The sequence below is a fragment of the Marmota marmota genome, unplaced genomic scaffold (genome assembly GCF_001458135.2).
Source record: "Marmota marmota marmota unplaced genomic scaffold, marMar, whole genome shotgun sequence".
In the NCBI taxonomy this organism is placed as follows: Eukaryota; Metazoa; Chordata; class Mammalia; order Rodentia; family Sciuridae; genus Marmota; species Marmota marmota.
The window spans coordinates 8,347,504-8,363,446 of record NW_025999891.1 but is presented as its reverse complement, the minus strand read 5'-3'; the positions used below and the strand labels follow the sequence as shown (position 1 = coordinate 8,363,446).

At 49.0% G+C, this 15,943-nt stretch overlaps 1 protein-coding gene across 1 annotated transcript; it reads right to left on the bottom strand.

Annotated features, from left to right (window-relative positions):
- LOC107155306 (C-C motif chemokine 2-like) lies at nt 1–1,906 on the bottom strand. The gene is made up of 3 exons (XM_015501194.2): nt 1,735–1,906; nt 880–997; nt 1–512 (listed from the first exon to the last, which is right to left on the bottom strand). The coding sequence occupies exons 1-3, from the start codon at nt 1,808–1,810 to the stop codon at nt 296–298; spliced, it is 411 nt and encodes a 136-aa protein (XP_015356680.1). The 5' UTR covers nt 1,811–1,906; the 3' UTR covers nt 1–295.
- Nucleotides 1,907–15,943: the final 14,037 nt, after the last annotated feature.

Here is a 15,943-nt window from a genome sequence, read left to right as displayed (position 1 = left end):
TTTTATACAAAAATATACATTTTTATTCCATAGTTATATAATAATAATTTCCATAATAATATCTTTAACACTGCCTTGGGATTTCAAACATCATGTTCTTGCATTCATGATCTTTGCCAGGACCTTCACAAACATACCAGGTGAGGAATTGGGGTTCACAAAAGGAAAAACCACATGTCCAAGTTTCTGAATCTAAAGAAATACCATTACTCACAGAAAATAAAATTAAAACATCAATAACTTAAATAAGATTAACATTACTCAAGGCATCGTGTTTCATACCAATAAACAAAGATCATATACTAGTGTTAGGGTTTGTGGAGGGAGAGCTAGTGGCAGATAAGTTAGCTACAGGTTCTTGGGTGGTGAAGTTAGCGTTCACAGGTGTTGCAGTGCCTAGACTAGTCGGGTTCTGGTTCCGTTCAGTTTTCTGGTCCATTTTGGCAACGTAGTCCTCAACCCACTTCTGTAGGGGGTCAGCACAGATCTCTTTGTTCAGGACGGTGGTGAAGCTGTGGAGAGAGAGGACCCGGTTAGATGAAGTGGCTCCGCTGTTTCAGCCATTCTGCATCGAGGGGCTACCAAGGTGGCTAGGGGAGGAAGGCAGGTGGTCGGAGCAATTCCAGAGAAGGCCAGGAGTGAGATCAGGATCCTCTGGATTTCCCAGGGGAAGCGGTGGGACCTCAGGCTAATGAAACAGGGATGGTCTGAGTGAGCGCTCTCACAATAGAGAGTGATGTTAGGGGTCATTTTTCCCCTCCTTTCTGTTGGGAACCACTGGACATTGGATCAGAGAGTGTAACTCTCCAAGTTCATGAGGATGACCCTTTGCTCCCTGAGAAAGCTCTGGACCAGAGAGAGAAGACACGCTCAACTTACATCACAGCTTCTTTGGGACACTTGCTGCTGGTGACTCTCCTATAGCTCATCAGCCTTTTCATGGGGATTTTCTTGCTGGTGAGTGTATAGCAGCAGGTGACTGGGGAATTAACTGCATCTGAAAAATAAACCACACGGAAAAGGCATTTTTAGGATGGGTTAGATGCTTCTGACCTTAGAGCAGAAAAGAGTTATGAGGAGAAGGAAGGGGGATGGCAGGAGAAGCGGAAACCACTAAATCCCAATACTTCTGCCTATATGTCAGAGCTGGAATATGATCTTAGACATGTTGACTCAGTTTCCTATGCTGCAAAATGGGTATGCCATACTGGTAATGGAGAGAAGAAAGGGAATCTAATGTAATGGTCTAATAATTCAAATTATCAGGACCAATAATAATAATAATAATAATAATAATAATAACTGGAGGCCTTATCAATGGGCTTGGTGGGCTTCAAAAAAATCTATGCCTGGCAATGAGCTTCCCTAATATCCACTACCTCTGCAGAGCCTCTGTCTGTGGAAGTTGGGCTGGATGAAGCCCAGACCAGGTGGGGAAATACTCTCTTTGATCACCCGGGACTACTGACAGCAGCTGAGGCAGTAACTTCCCAGGGGCATGTTTCCAGAGCTCGAGTCCTGGAAGGAGCTGCAGTTGGTCCAGAGCTGGGAATCTAGCCCAGGCTCTGTCCAGGAGCAGCTGTGTGATTGGGCTCACTCCTGGCCTTCTCTGAGTTGCCTGATCTTAGAAAAGCAGCTGCTTAAGGTGAGGCGATGGGTACCCTCTGGGATGTACTGGGCATGATGACCCAGAGATGGGGTGATATGTTTCAGGGTGGAGGGGCAGAGCCTTACCTGGCTGAGCAAGCACGTGGGTGCTGAAGGCGGCTACTGTGAGCATCAGGCACAGAAGAGCTGCGGAGACCTTCATGGTGGAGGATGAGAGAGAGAGAGAGCGCGAGCTTCAGCCTGGGAGTTGGAGGTTTCTGAGTTGTTCTCAGCTCTCTGCTCTTTGGATGGCTCTGTCTCTGCCTTTTATGGAGAGTCAAGAGGGTGGAGCCAGCCAGGAGGCTTGGCCCAGGGCAGCTTATTCTCAATGAATGATGCAGTGGAATCTTGAATCTGCTGAGCAAGAACAATACCCTGGGAGATTTCCAGGAAGTGGAAGAGGGACACTTGTGGGTTAGAACTTGGCACTTTTTCCATCTGCTGAGACCAAAGGAAGCGAGGACAGGAGGGGCAGCGGACAGTAAAGGGGACTAACCACAGACATGAACCAAGTGGGTTATTCTTAACTATTCTGCTTCCTCTGAAGAAAAAGGAAAAAAGTAGGGAAACAGAGATGACCAGGGAGATGAGAGGCCTGTCCCTTCTTAGCCCCAGCCTACCTTCAGGCCACAGTCCAAGGGGTCTTGGAGCCAGGAAATTGCCCAAAAGCCTTGGTGGGCTCCTCAACAGTGCTATTAAATAAATTCATTTGCTTTTTAAAATGCAGGGTGCAGGCATAAAAGATGCCTAATAGAACCATAGGGTGCCATCAACATGGAACTGAATTCTAAGGGTTGTGAGATTTCAGACTTGGCAGAAGCCATACAAATCAGGTTGTGCTGCAGAAGTTATTTCCATGTCATAATCATACAGTGCTTACACCATGCCAGGAATATTCCAAGCCCTGAACAAAGTCTTTAAATTTTCCTGTGACTGCAAGCAGGTCCTATTAATTCCCGTTTTATCACTCAGGCAACTGAGTCCCAGAAGGGTTATCTTTGCAACCTGCCCAAGGTCCCCAGGCAGCTCAGCCCCAGGGGCTGTGCTGTCGTCAGAGCGGCACACTTCTGGAAGGAAACATGCTCAGGTTGTCCAACTGGCTGCGGGACCGTGCATCTGGCTCCCCTCTCTGTGCTCAGCCTCTTCCAAATCAGTAGACAGCTAATGGGCAGTTTGAGAAGCATCCCTTTTGTGGTTAAGTCACTATGAGCAAGGAGCCTGTGGTTCATGTGGCAGGCAACAGTGGGCCAGAAGGGCACACATCCTGACTTGGTGGCTGTTCTCCCAGCTTCTTTCTGGGTTTCCAGAGAGCATGCGTGAGCAGAGGCACCTTATTTCGGGAATTGGAATGCACGGCTTCATTCTGCAGTTCTGCTCGGATTTCCTCAGAAAACATGCCCTCCATAGTAATAAAAATGGAAAGAGCTGAGAATTCTTTTCAGACATTCCCTCTTACACAAACATGTCAGGATTGCTTGAGGCACATCAAGTGGCCCTGCCAAGCTCACAACTCAGGACTCTTGACTCCCCCCCAGTCTCCTGCCTGGTTGTGACCTTGCCTGATGCGTCAGGATAGACCTAGGGCTCTTTCTCCATCAAGGGTCATGGAGACAATGTCAGTGAATGCATGGCACTTCTTGGAAGAAAACATGTGCCAGTCATGGTATATGTTATACAAACGACAGCGTCTGCTTGGTAGTAAGTAGTCAGTAATGGCATTTTGGGGTGTCTACCAGGAGCCAGGCCCCATGCCAGAGGCTTCCCTGCACTGTCTGGTTCATCCTCCAACAATCCCACATTCCCTCAGCTGAAACTGAGGCTCAGTGACCTGTCCGGGGTCTCACAGGTAAGAGCATATGGGGCCGAGACGCCCACCCAGGACACTGTGATTCTGGAACCCCTGCTCCTGGACAGTAGGGTTAGTGTCTCATGACAGATATTAGTATCCTAGAGAATCTGAGGGCAGGGAGCATTCTAGACTCTTGGGTGGAATCGCAGAAAGGCAGAAGAAGGAAGAGAGAACAGATCAACTTGTTCACTGCTTTGCTGGCACCTCACCCAGAGTCTTAATTCCATTCCACCTGAGTCTTGCTAGTTACCCTTTTCCTCCCTGGCTCCTGTTGAACCCCCTCGACTCCACCCCTCCCGCCCCTTCTTTACCTGTGGCTCATTCTCTTCTTGTCAAATGAATAAAGCACTTCCAGGACTTTACCCGGTCATTCCTTCCCAGACCTTCTCACCTGAGCTTCCAAGAAATTTACCCCCACGTGGATAGAATGAGAGTCAGTGTGTGCTTTTCCGTGAATGTGGAGGGCTCCTCCCATGTCCCCGTGGAATCCAGTCACTCCTTGGTCTTTCACTAGGTTAACAAGTTGCAAGAGGCCAAGACCTTGAAGCTACTCTTCCCTGGTTCTGGGGGGTCACTCTCACTCACGGAATTTTAGACCCAAAAGACCTAAAGAGATTGTCCAGCATGCAGCTGTCTTTCTGTGAGTGGAAGCCATAGTCCCAGAGTGGGAGGCCCATGGGTCCAGGGGTGGGGGGAGGGGGCGGGTCCCAGAGAGAAGCTCCGGGCATTGCTGAGTATTTGGGCAGCCTTTGGAAGAGTGGAAGGTGGGTCTCCACTTCAGGGAGGGGTTCGTGGTCATTGGAAAGTGAAGGAGGCCACTGCAAGACTCAGACAGTCACCACTCAGAAGGTGAAAGGGTGTGACTCATCAAAGAAAGTCTTGTGGAAAGGGATAGTCTGTTTTCCTTCCACTTCTGTCAGGAAGAGATGCCCTCCGCAGGGACACGGAGGGAGAGAAGAGTGGAAATCCCCATTCTGAGGCAGTTTTGGAAGTTCCCGAGGAGGAGAGTGCTGTTGGGCTGCGGCCTGCATTCCAGATGCTGGGCCTGGAGCCAGGAAGCCCGGGCACGTGCTCCGGGCTGTGCTGAGGAGACATTTCAGAGAAAGCCTGGGCTGGGCTCCTGCTGGGGGGGCCCCCCCGGAGGGAAATGCCTGGAGGGGTGGTGTGGGGGCGTGAGGACCCTTGCTTTGATGTTCTATAGAATTCCCAGTTCCCCCGGGACCCCTCCCCAACAGCACATAGATGAGGAATGGAAAAATTCCTCTCTCGATGAATAATCTTCTCTTCCTTCCTCTCAGGGGACTGACCCCATGCTAGGATCATCTGCCGGTACCTTGGTCATGGCTGTCGGCTCCCACTCAGTGTCAGGGTGAAGGAAAGAGGAAGTGAGAGTGAGCTTTCTAGAAAGATCAGAAACCAGCGCCCGGGGCTCCTTCTTTCTTACCTCCGCCCACCCTGGAGCACGGGGTCCCCTGGCCTGTGCTTGCTGATGTCCCTCCCCCGGCCGTCCTGTGAGATGCACGGTCAGCTCTGCCCCTGGCCTGCCTCCCTCCAGCCTCGCCCTTCCGCTCTCCCCCAGGTGAGCTCTTGGGGTAGCTCCGTGATGCTTTTCCTTTCAAGGACCAAGATCCGTCATGATTCTTTGACAGAATGCCGGACAGGAACTGGACCTTAGAAGTGATCTCTCTATTTCCCTGATGGGGACCCTGAGGTCAAGGACAGGCCCAAGTGACAGAGAAGACTAGTCGCAGGGTCTGGGCTGTTCTGTTCATCACTGGGCTGTCCGGGTAGTGCCTTGTCACCTGCACCACACATCTCCTGACCATATTATCCACCCACTCAGCGTCCACCGGCCCAGAGGACCAGGGAGGGGATGGCGTGTGTGGCGGGGATTGAGGCAGCCACAGAGCTAACTCTCCAACAGAGGTGGCTCCGCCAGTGCCCACGGGAAGCAGGATTGAGCTTCTGAACAAACTTGAGCAGTGCTCACCCCAAGCTTCCAGCCTCCAGGCCCAAACAGTGAGCTGTTCCTCTCACCTAGACTGGAGTCCCTGCTCTTGGTGAGGCTTCAAGAAGTATCTGCAGTTGCCTTCCACATTTCTAGGATGGAGAAAGTTCCAAACTCTGGGCTCCCCCTATATTAGATTTGCTGAGTTACAGTCTGTATTTTTTTTTCTATATAAAACTTTGTTTTTCCCCTAAGATCTCCTCCTCTCTCAGATCATTGTCAGCCTGTGGGGGGTACTTTCAGGGATAGAGCCTAGGGTCTAGGAAGTAAGGGCCGTGCTGGCTGGCAGGGTGGCATTACCAGGAATAAGGTACAGGCAGAAAAGAAGAAAGAAATAGGTGGGGTGGGAAGTGGGGAGAAAGCAGAGGTAGCCCGGAATAGTGGATAGAACCCCAAGTGATAGCAAGAGCGCCAAGGCCAGAGGCCTGGCTCTAGCTCTGTCTAGCTGTGTGGCTTTGAGCAAGTCCCTTGACCTTTCTGGGCCTCTTTTGTGAAAGGTGATTAGTAAATAGCTGTTTCTAACATTGTCATGAGACTTGTATGAAGAAATAAACCAAGAGTGCTTTGTAAGCGGCATGCAAAGAGCTGGGTCAGTCTAAGGAATGACGGGTAGTCTCGGGGACATCTTCCAGGCAAGTGGCCTTGCCCAGGCGGTTGGTGTGTACACTCCTGATGCCCAGTGCCAGTTTCTACTCTCACTGGTCACTCTGAAGATGAGTTGCCATGTCTACTATAGAGAGTACAGTCAGGTTCCAGCATTCCAAGCTCTCAATCACCTCTGGTCTGTCTGTCTGTGGACAGAAAGTCTTTGGGGATTGACAATGGTCCATGCCTGTAATCCCGGTGGCTCGGGAGGCTGAGGCAGGAGGATCACATGTTCAAAGCCAGCCTCAGCAACTTAGCGAGGCCCCTTGGGAATTCAGCAAGACCCTGTTTCAAAATAAAATATTAAAAATGGGCTGGGGATATGGCTCATGGTTAAGAACCCCACATTCAATTCCTGGTACCAAAAAAAAAAAAAGTCAAGGATCAGAGACAGCAACCCCAGAATCACATCAGGCCTCACACAGCAGTCAGTACCCATGGAAGTCCTACGTCTAGAGCATTCTGTGCTTCACCCCACCCTGGCACCTGACACAGCCGTATCTCTCAGGAGCACCTTCTCCACACTTAGCTGCCTGAATCCATTCTGAATCTCAACACATTTTCCCCAATGTCCGATGGTAGGATGATTTAACACCCGACAGGGAAATTAGGAGAGAAGCAAGACTTTGGGTTTCTCGAGTTCTTCTCTTATTCAATTTGGGGAAGAGAGAGTGGTAGAGCTGGGGGCGAGCGGGGGTGAGGGCCCCCCCAGCAGAGAGAGTGATTTTCAGAGCCCACACACATCCTTCTTTGGGGGAGAATGTGTTTTCCTCTCCTGGTTGCAAAACATTGCGTGCTAAGAAATGGGAAGTCCGAGCCGCCCTAAAAGGCTGCTGCTTTGTTCCAAGCTTGAGCTGGCTGCGGGTGGAGCCCCACTTTGCCAAGCAGTGGCTCCATTCAAAACCTCCTCCTGCCTTACTGTAAACTAGAGTCTGCCCGGAGGATCTGAATGAACGAAAATGCAAATGATATGTGCCCCACGAGGGTCATGGGAAATGCTTCGACAAAGCTCACCTATCTCTTTCGATTTCAGATAATCCAACCTTGCAACTTATTTATTATTAAATAAAAAATACAGCCAGGGTAAGAGGAGAGCAACCTGGTATCCTTGGAGCCCTTCTCTTGGGGAAGGAACCGTAGCCCTGTGGGTGTTGGGCACACGGGAGGGCACAGACTTTTGCCTGCTTAGCTCACTCCTGTACCCCAACCTTAATGCCCAGTGTTAGGTGCTCCACAAATATGAGAAAAATGAGAGAATTAGGGAAAAACCAGAGCTGGAAGACATCGTAGAGATCCCAGAGTGGAATCGCCTGCTCTGTTCCTTGTGAAGAGTGGGAAATGAAGTTGCCCAGGATTATAGTTGGTGTCGGTGTTGGTGTTGGGGTGCAGGCAAGCTGTGTAGGTCTGAGATTTGTGTGTGTGTGTATGTGTGTGTGTGTGTGTGTGTGTGGAAAGAGCCTAGTGACCCAGGAGCCTGATGACACAGATCTCCACATTTTCCAGCAAGACTGCCAGGTTCTTCTGCTTACTGGGTGTTGACCTTGGGAGTCCTTTTATCTTGACATCTCTGTGTCTCTTCCCTTCCCCTCTTCCTTCTTCCTTTTCCTTTTTCAACCAAGATGGAATAAGCCCCTGTGATAGATGCAAAACTTGGACCCAAGAGGGTCTTGGAGAAGCAGTTTGGTGGGAAGTGGTGGACAGGATGGGTGTCTTCCCTTAGTTTGCATATGCATTTGAGGTGGCTCTTGGTGGGGAGTCCATGGAGAATCCACCCCTGGGTGCTATCACAGTGGGTGCCGGCACCAAGCTCATCAGCAGCAGAGAAGGCTGATAAATACTCCAAAGTTCCTCCCACTCCCAGATCTGGGCCCCTACCATGAATCCACATTCCATTTCACCCAGACAGCCAAACCACACAGCAAATATCCATCTTTTCATTTCCTCCCTTCCTTTCATACCTCACGGGTCCATGAGATCTGTCCACTCCACTTTGGAAGTGTCTTGCATTCATTTTCTCTTCCCCATCCCCAAAGACCCTGACTTAATCTGAGTTCATCTTTTTTTTTTTTTTTGGTGGTGCTGGGATTGAACCCAAGGCCTTGTGCATGCCAGGCAAGCCCTCTATCAATTGAGCTATATGTCCAACTCCCAATAGGGGTTCTATTGAAACCGTTCAAAAAAATGCCTTGCCAAGAGAATTTGTAGCACCAAGTCCATCCTTTCAACTGGGAACAGATTCATCTATCCCAAACCACCAATGTGACCTGCTTACGTGGGCAGCTCTCCACATCTCCCTCCATGGAGCCTGATCCTGAGTAAGAGGTCCTCAGCAAGAGGCCCCATCTGGGCCCAGGGAACCTTCTAGACCACATCTTGCCCGCCAGTCACACCTTCCAAATGCCCTATGGTGTAGGGACACAAATTTTTTGCTCACCTTTCCCAGAATGGGCCCTTGCTCTGTGGTTTTCCTTGCCTGGAAAGGCAGCTGGACCTTTTCTAAGAAGTCTTTCCAGACGCCTTTGGACACAGGAAATCTTGTTTGTTTCCTTAACACAGGATGCTGTCTTTCTTGACAGCACTTGATTGCACCCTGGGTGTTAAAGGTTTTGTGTGTGTGTGTGTGTGTGTGTGTGTGTTCTCCATCACCACAATCCCTACACCTGTGCCAGGGCCTGGCATCCATTCATTCACTATTCATTCATTCATTCATTAAATGCACAGTGACTAACTGCCTTGCCTATGCTGGTCATGAGATCTGTACCAGGCACGGGTTCACTGAATGAATGAATGAAGAGTTTCAGGATGATTGGATCTCAGCTAAATAAAACCGTCAAAATCTGAAAATAGTCTCTGTGCTTTGTCTAGGCATTGACCCAGTAGCCTCATCCCTCCCACTCAATCACTGTGTGACCTTGGCTAAGTGGTTGGCCCTCTCGGGCCCTCAAATGCAGAAGGGAATGATACACTTCAGAATCTCTTCATAACGCCTTTCTTTCACCCCTTCCCACTTCCCCAACAGCTGCAAAGGAAGTCTCCCTTCTGGACAATCCCCATTGGATGGGACACGAGGCTTTGTGCCCAGGGAACGTATTTAGCATCATTTCACTTCGTATTCTTAAAAATCCTGTGAGGCGAACAGGACGGGGATTATGGTGACATTGGAGAGGGGTCAAAGGACCTCGAAGTTTGCAGTGCAAGATCGTGGTGGAGCCAAAGTTGGAAAGCAGGTCTCCTACGTCCACCGCCAGGGCAGCGTGGACTCCAACACTGGTCTGCCAGGCACTTTGTGGGAAAGTGGGTCTAGATACCAGATCAGGAGCCCCGTGGTGCCTGCAGAGGGATCTGAGTTCACATCTCCACCCAAACCACATCATTCGGATGCCCACTTCTCGCATGTGTTTTGCAATGTAATTTTTTTTTTTTAATTTTTATCTTCCCTGTGCCAAACACCAAGATCCTCATTCTCTTTTTTGGTCATTTGCTTCAGTCGCTCATTTTTTCTTAAAGTTATTTTTTTTCTAGTTCCCCATTTTCCTTTCTCTCAGTTCATTTTAATACTCTTGGTAACATCAGACATTCCATTTTGAAGGATGACACAGATATCTTTCCAGGGCGATGTTAGTTCCTGGGTTTTCTAGGAAAAAAAAAAATCAGAAAATCCTTCTTCCCCCAATCCCTACTCCCTCCCACCCACCCCCTGTTACTTGTATCTTGCAAAACAAGCAGATATCCCATCTTGCTGTGGCTGCTGAGTTCTTAGCTTAGGTTCTTAGTGGGTAAATCCCCTCACTCTTTTTTTTTTTTGTGGCTTATTCCCTGGAGATTAGGGTTGCTAACCATCCACCAGCAAGTGCAGCTATTGGGTAAGAAGGTCAATGTGAGTACTGCATGATGTTGGCATCCAAACCTTGTTTTGCAGATTGAGCATTCTAAAGCACAGAGAAAGCACTAGCATGACCAACATCATACAGCAAATTCGAGACCTGGGCTTGAGCTGGAATGGTGGTCACTGATTCCTTTTCTGGGAAGGGGTCTTCCTTCTATTACAAGATTCTTGGTGCCCATCAGGGGAACTTGATAAGTGATTTGCAAAATCTCCAAGCACGCTCTGGACAAATCTCTTGTAGTAACTCTTACTTCATAGGTTTAGTTCTTAAAGCAGTTGCCTGGTAGGGGTCATAGCTCAGAGTCCCGTGGTAGTGCAAAACTCCTCAAAGACACGATTTCAGCCATCTGAAGCGTTGATAAGGGAAACTGAGGTATGGACATATTGACTGTTGGCTAACATGCCTGTCCCAAAGCTGCAGGGACACCTGTTTGTGCTCAAAAAAACTCTACAGGCATCAATCCGTTGCCAAAGAAGAGCCACCACCAAGTTACCTTTCCCACTGTAACCATTAAAACATCCCTTGCCATTCCTTAGAGGCATGTTGCATTTTATAGTTGATTAAGCTCATTTGCATACAGGCTCTCATTTCTGGTATGTATAGCAGCCTGCTCTAACAGGCACTCTATTTTCCCATTTTGAGAATCTAAGGTTCAGAGAAGTTCAACACCTTGTCCAGAGCCCCACAGATGGAAAATACTAGAAATAAATATCCAAGTCAGGGGCTTCCCACTCTCACACACCAACTCATCATAATTACATTTTTCTGTAAAAAAGCATCTTCAGTAGCTTCGCTCCTTTAGATCCTGACAGCAATCTTGTGACATTGAGCTTATTTTTCAGAAGAGGAGATTGAGGTTCTATTTGTGTAGCAAGTAAGTGTCTGAATTGGACTACAACTTCAGGCCATCTTCTTCCACTATTCCTTGCTTTGTCTCCTGGGCCCAGACCCTTGGGTCCCTGGGAAAAATCCCCAGCTATGTCCCAGGAAGCCCTGTAGGCAGATGGCCAAGGCCTGAATAGCAGCCCAGACCCTACTTCCGGTTCCAGAACTCTCTCCCCAGTGACTCCCGCTGGGCTTCTCCCACGGGAGGAGGTGTCTTCTACTTTCTCTTGAAGGAAGCCAAGACTAGAAGTGATAACCAGGGTGGGCTGGTCCTCACCCATGTCCTGAGAGGTCTTAGAGGAAGACTGTATTCATTCGCTCTTTCTTTCATCTACTTGTTCATCCACCCAGCTAGTAATGGTTTTTAATCAAGGATATATTCTGTAAAAAGCATTTTGCTAGCAGCTTGGAATGCTAGGTTGATAAAACATGGTTTATGACATTCAAGAGCTCGACTTTGTTTCAGCTGATAGAATGGAAAATGGTCAAGTCATCCTGGACTCTTGCATCTACCTTATGTCCCAAGTCCAACTCCTCGTTCCAATCTGCAGCTCTCTTCCTTAGGTTCTGAAGACTCTTTTCCAGGATACTGCAAGGCCTCCAGGTGGACTTGCTGTGAATCCTTCAGTGGCTCCCCTCTGTCTTCAACATGCCCACCTGGAACTCCATCATGGCTTAGCTCCCACCTCCTGCTCCAGCCTCACCCCCCCCCCCACTTTCTCCAGGGATCCTGGCTACAGATAGGCAAAGCCGATTTTTCAGGGACCCCATTCCCCTCCACCCAAAGGCACACTTCTGGGTATTTGCACAAACTTTTTTCCTTTTCCTCAAGATCTTCTCCCTCTTTGCTACCGACATCGACTCATTCCACAGAACCCAGCTCAGAGGCCTTTTCCTTCTTGGGGCCAAGGCTGGAAAAAATGCCTTTGAGATGATTAACTTTGTGTGTCAGCTTGAGTGACCTAAGAGATGCTCAGATAGATGGACAGACATTATTTCTGAGTGTGTCTCTGAGGGTGGTTCCAGAAGAAATTAGCATTTAAACTCATAGACTGGATAAAGAAGATCACCCTCCCCCTTGTGTATGGGCAACATGTAATTAATTCACCACAGGCCTAAAGGGGAAACACCAATTTGTCTCTCTCTGGCAGAGCTGGAATATCCATCTTCTCCTATTCTCAGACCCTGCTCTCCTGATTTTTCAAGTCTTTGAGCTCAGACTGAGACACCCCTGGGTCCACTGGTTCTCAGGACTTTGGGCTGGGACTGGAACCACACCACCAACTTGCCTGACCATCCAGCTGCAGACAGCAGATCATAGGGCTGTTCAGCCTCTACACTCCAGACAATCTCTCACAATCAATTCTTTCAGTAAATCTATAAATAACCTATTGTTTCTGTTTCTCTGAAAAACCCCATGAATACACCCTGCTGCATCTTGGCAGTATTCACGTTTACTCCAAACAAGGGTCAATGCATTTATTATATGGTAATTGCTAGTCTGGCTTACCTCTCTAATTCATCTGTGGGCTCCTGAATCCCACTGCCTAGATGCCTCCGAGGCGTGACAGTGTTTAATAATGTTCTGTTAAAGGAGAAATTGTATTTAGAAAACTATCCCCACTGCTCCAAAGCAGCCTGAAAAAAAAAAATGCAGCCAACTTGGCCCACCCTCGTGGACATCTGGGGCTCAGGAGGAAGGAATGTGCCTGGTTTCCTGGAGGACAAAGGGGCCCTCTGAGTCCCTCAGAGTCTGCAGAATGCAGGAGCAGCATTAGTCACTGCAACTGGGAAAGTCCACGCGCCTTCCTGTGGCGATTGCTTTCCTATTGGCAGCTGGGCAGGTCTCCAAGGGAAAATAAGAAGCCATGTGGCCTTTCTACCTCGTTCCCCAGTGTTTCTTTTCTGCTACTCTGAGTCAGGGGTCCATTCCAGAATCTTTCTGCTCTCCTCACTCAGGGGTAAAGTTACCAAGTTGGAGCTTGGGGAACTAGAGGGGTGCCCCCCCTCCCCGACAGGTGCCTTGCTGGATCCAGGAACTGAGATCCACTCCCCACCCACCAACTTCTCAGTCTCTTGGGATCTGCGGAGAACCCTTGGAGTCCTCAACCAGCTCCTCCTTGCTATTGCACCAGAGATTCATTCTCACTGCAGAAAGTGCAGGAGGGCTAGACAGTTATCCTCAGACCTACCATTTCCAAGAACCGATGATACGTAGGATGTTTTTCCTGGACACTTGTATATTAATTCATCAAAGTAATTGGGAACCTAGTATGAGCCAGACTGGGGCTACATTAACCCCGTATTAATAGGCAAGGTTCTCTCCATGGCTCAGGAGGCGGAGACAGGAGGATTGCAAGTTCAAACGTAGCCCCAGCAACTTAGCAAGGTCCTAAGCAACTCAGTGAGACTCTGTCTCTAAATAAATAGAATACAAAAAAGGAGCTGGGGATATGGCTCAGTGGTTACATGCCCCTGGGTTCAATACCCTGTACGCGCGCGCGCGCACGCACACACACACACACACACACACACACAAAAGGCAAGGTTCTTAATTTGCTAAAACTCACTTTGTATTTTCCCAATAGCCCTATAAGCTAAAAGACACTACTCGCCTCCTTTTGTGGATGAGAATACAAGGTCCAGGGAGATGAAGTGACTTGCTTAAGGCCAGGCCATAGGTGCAGTCAGAGCTGAAATGATTATCTATGACATCTGACTTCGTTCCTATGGTCTTTCCAGGCTGCAGTTTTCCCAAAGGCTCAGAGGCCTCCACCTGCTCCAGCCAGCCCAGGTCTCACCTGAACCATGAGCCAGACCTGGTCAGCTAGACGGTAACCAACAGAGATGGGGCTGATGACCTTACTTTCCCTTTCTCCTACCTCCAGACTTGGTGCTGGATAGAGCTGCTGCTCAGCACTATTTACCCTTTCAGTCCTTGTTTTTCTTTTTAAACATAATTGCTTCCTGAAAGAATGACAAAGGAAAGAAGGGGGTCTTCCCCCTATGGGTGCATAATAAAGTTGAAATTTGATAGGATATTAAGAAATTCTGTGACTTAAGCCCCTCACCCCTGAGCCAGTAACAGGGCCTTGTAGTGAGACGTCGTTCAGCTAACACACATCTCAATTTTAGCCTTCTAACTTTGTGATTCTTAACAGGCCTTTACACACCTCTTATATACCTAGGGGCTTTCTTTAAAATTACTTTTTGGTTTTTTTTTTGCTTAAATTCATTAGGAAAGGAAACATTTTATAACTACTGTAAACTTGAAATCAACATTGCTTCCATAAACACAATCAAAACAAACTTTGTTTTTCAGTTCGAACTTGAGGCAGCTGCCTGCTTGTATACTGAGCCTCGAGCTTTCTCATTGAAGAGAGAGAGAGAGAGATTGGCAAGTATAAGCTCTGAGATTTTCTTCTTGATAGAATCACAAACATTAAAAGATAATTGGCAAGTAAAGATGTCTTTTCTCTGTAGAGCTACATTGCTGTCTAAGGGCCTGGTCTGGGATGACAATAACCTGGTGTATTGTCACCTTATACGTTTAGCACCACGGGGTACTTAGCAGGGCCTCTCTCACCCAGTGGGGCACGGATGTCCTGCCACCTGACCTACAGAGGATGCTGACATTGCACTGAAGGCCTTGCTAGCAATGAGTGGCCCAGGAAGAGTTCAGGGAAAAGCAAGTCGGAGGCTGGGTGTCCTTAGAGGGCCAACGTGACCAAAAGCAGAAATGGGGAAGCCCCAGCAAAGATCCTGCTCAATCCTGGCTGTGGCTCCTGTGGCTCCCGGCAGAGCCTGGGGATGGTAAGAGGGAATTCTCCTTCTCCAATGGCCTTAGTGCAATTGTTGGAGAACTGCAGCCCCACGGAAGGCCCACAGCGTGGCTGGGCAGAGGTCCTTGGGTAGATCTGGGGACATGCTTTGGTCCTGGAGGACTTCCTCTTATTAGGGCAGGGCAGCTACTATTTGCTGTCCATTTCACAAAACAGAATGGAAACTTCTTAGAAAAACCGCATGAGATGTGCTGATGGTGGGCACAGGTGGAAATGAAGGGCACTCAGCAGCAAGTGGAGCAAGGGCCTGGGCCTGGGAGGAAGAGGAGCGGCCAGCAAACACTGTGGGACCCCACTTGGCAGGCCCAGAGGCAGGGGTGTGGTAAGCATGACTGTTTGAAACCTCATGGTTTCTCCATGGAGGCCAACTTCAGCAGATGAGGGAGAGGAAACTTGGCATTGCTGGAGGCTGCACAGCTAGGGAGAGAGAGAACCAGGAGGTGTCCTGGAGCCTCTGACTCTAGGTGTCCCTGTGGTCCTGTCCTCCCTCTGGTAAGCAGATTAGGTGTGGCTGCTGTCTCTAACACAGCCTGAGTTCTCTCTCTGTCTTCATGTCCCAAACTCCTACTCTGCACATACTCATTAGTGAGGTCACTAGTTTCCCCCTTTTTAGGGATGTGGAAAAAGACTGCAGAGGTGAGGCTCCTACATGGAGGTCACTTCAGCCTCCCTCCTATTGTAGCAAGTGTCCAGATCAATTGGAGCCCCTGGGTTGGGTCCCTCCAGCGACCATGCAGGGTGGGGGAAATTCTCTGGGATTTCCCAGATGACTGGAGACTGGATGGGCCCAGACTGGGAGGAGGATGGGAGAGGTCGACTAACCTCCCTCTGGCCACTGGACAGCTCCAGTCGGGCCAGAAAGAGGCCAGAGCACGACCTACCTTCAGCACTGAGTTCAGTTCTGATAATGAGAATCCTTCTGGAGATTCCTTCTCTGTCCTTGGGGGCAGGCATCCTAGCTGGGACTTTCCTATTGTCAAGGTCTGGGAGGAAATTCCAGACTCTGTGGGGGAGAGCGGCCCTAGAAACCCAGGGTCCTCTACCACAGAGCTACATCCCCAGCCCTTTTATTTTTTACTTTGAAACGGTCTTGCTAAGTCAGCCAGGCTGGCCTCCAACTTGAGATCCTCCTGCCTCAAACCCCTCCACAGCTGGGATCATAGTTGTGTCACACCGTGTT

What these genes read in the sequence shown, in the direction of transcription:
- LOC107155306 (XM_015501194.2), bottom strand. Translation starts at nt 1,810, where the DNA reads ATGAAGGTCTCCGCAGCTCTTCTGTGCCTGATGCTCACAGTAGCCGCC. An exon ending in CCACGTGCTTGCTCAGCCAG is followed by an intron (nt 998 to 1,734) that starts GTAAGGCTCTGC and finishes TTTATTTTTCAG; the next exon opens with ATGCAGTTAATTCCCCAGTC. An exon ending in TGTCCCAAAGAAGCTGTGAT is followed by an intron (nt 513 to 879) that starts GTAAGTTGAGCG and finishes CTCTCTCCACAG; the next exon opens with CTTCACCACCGTCCTGAACA.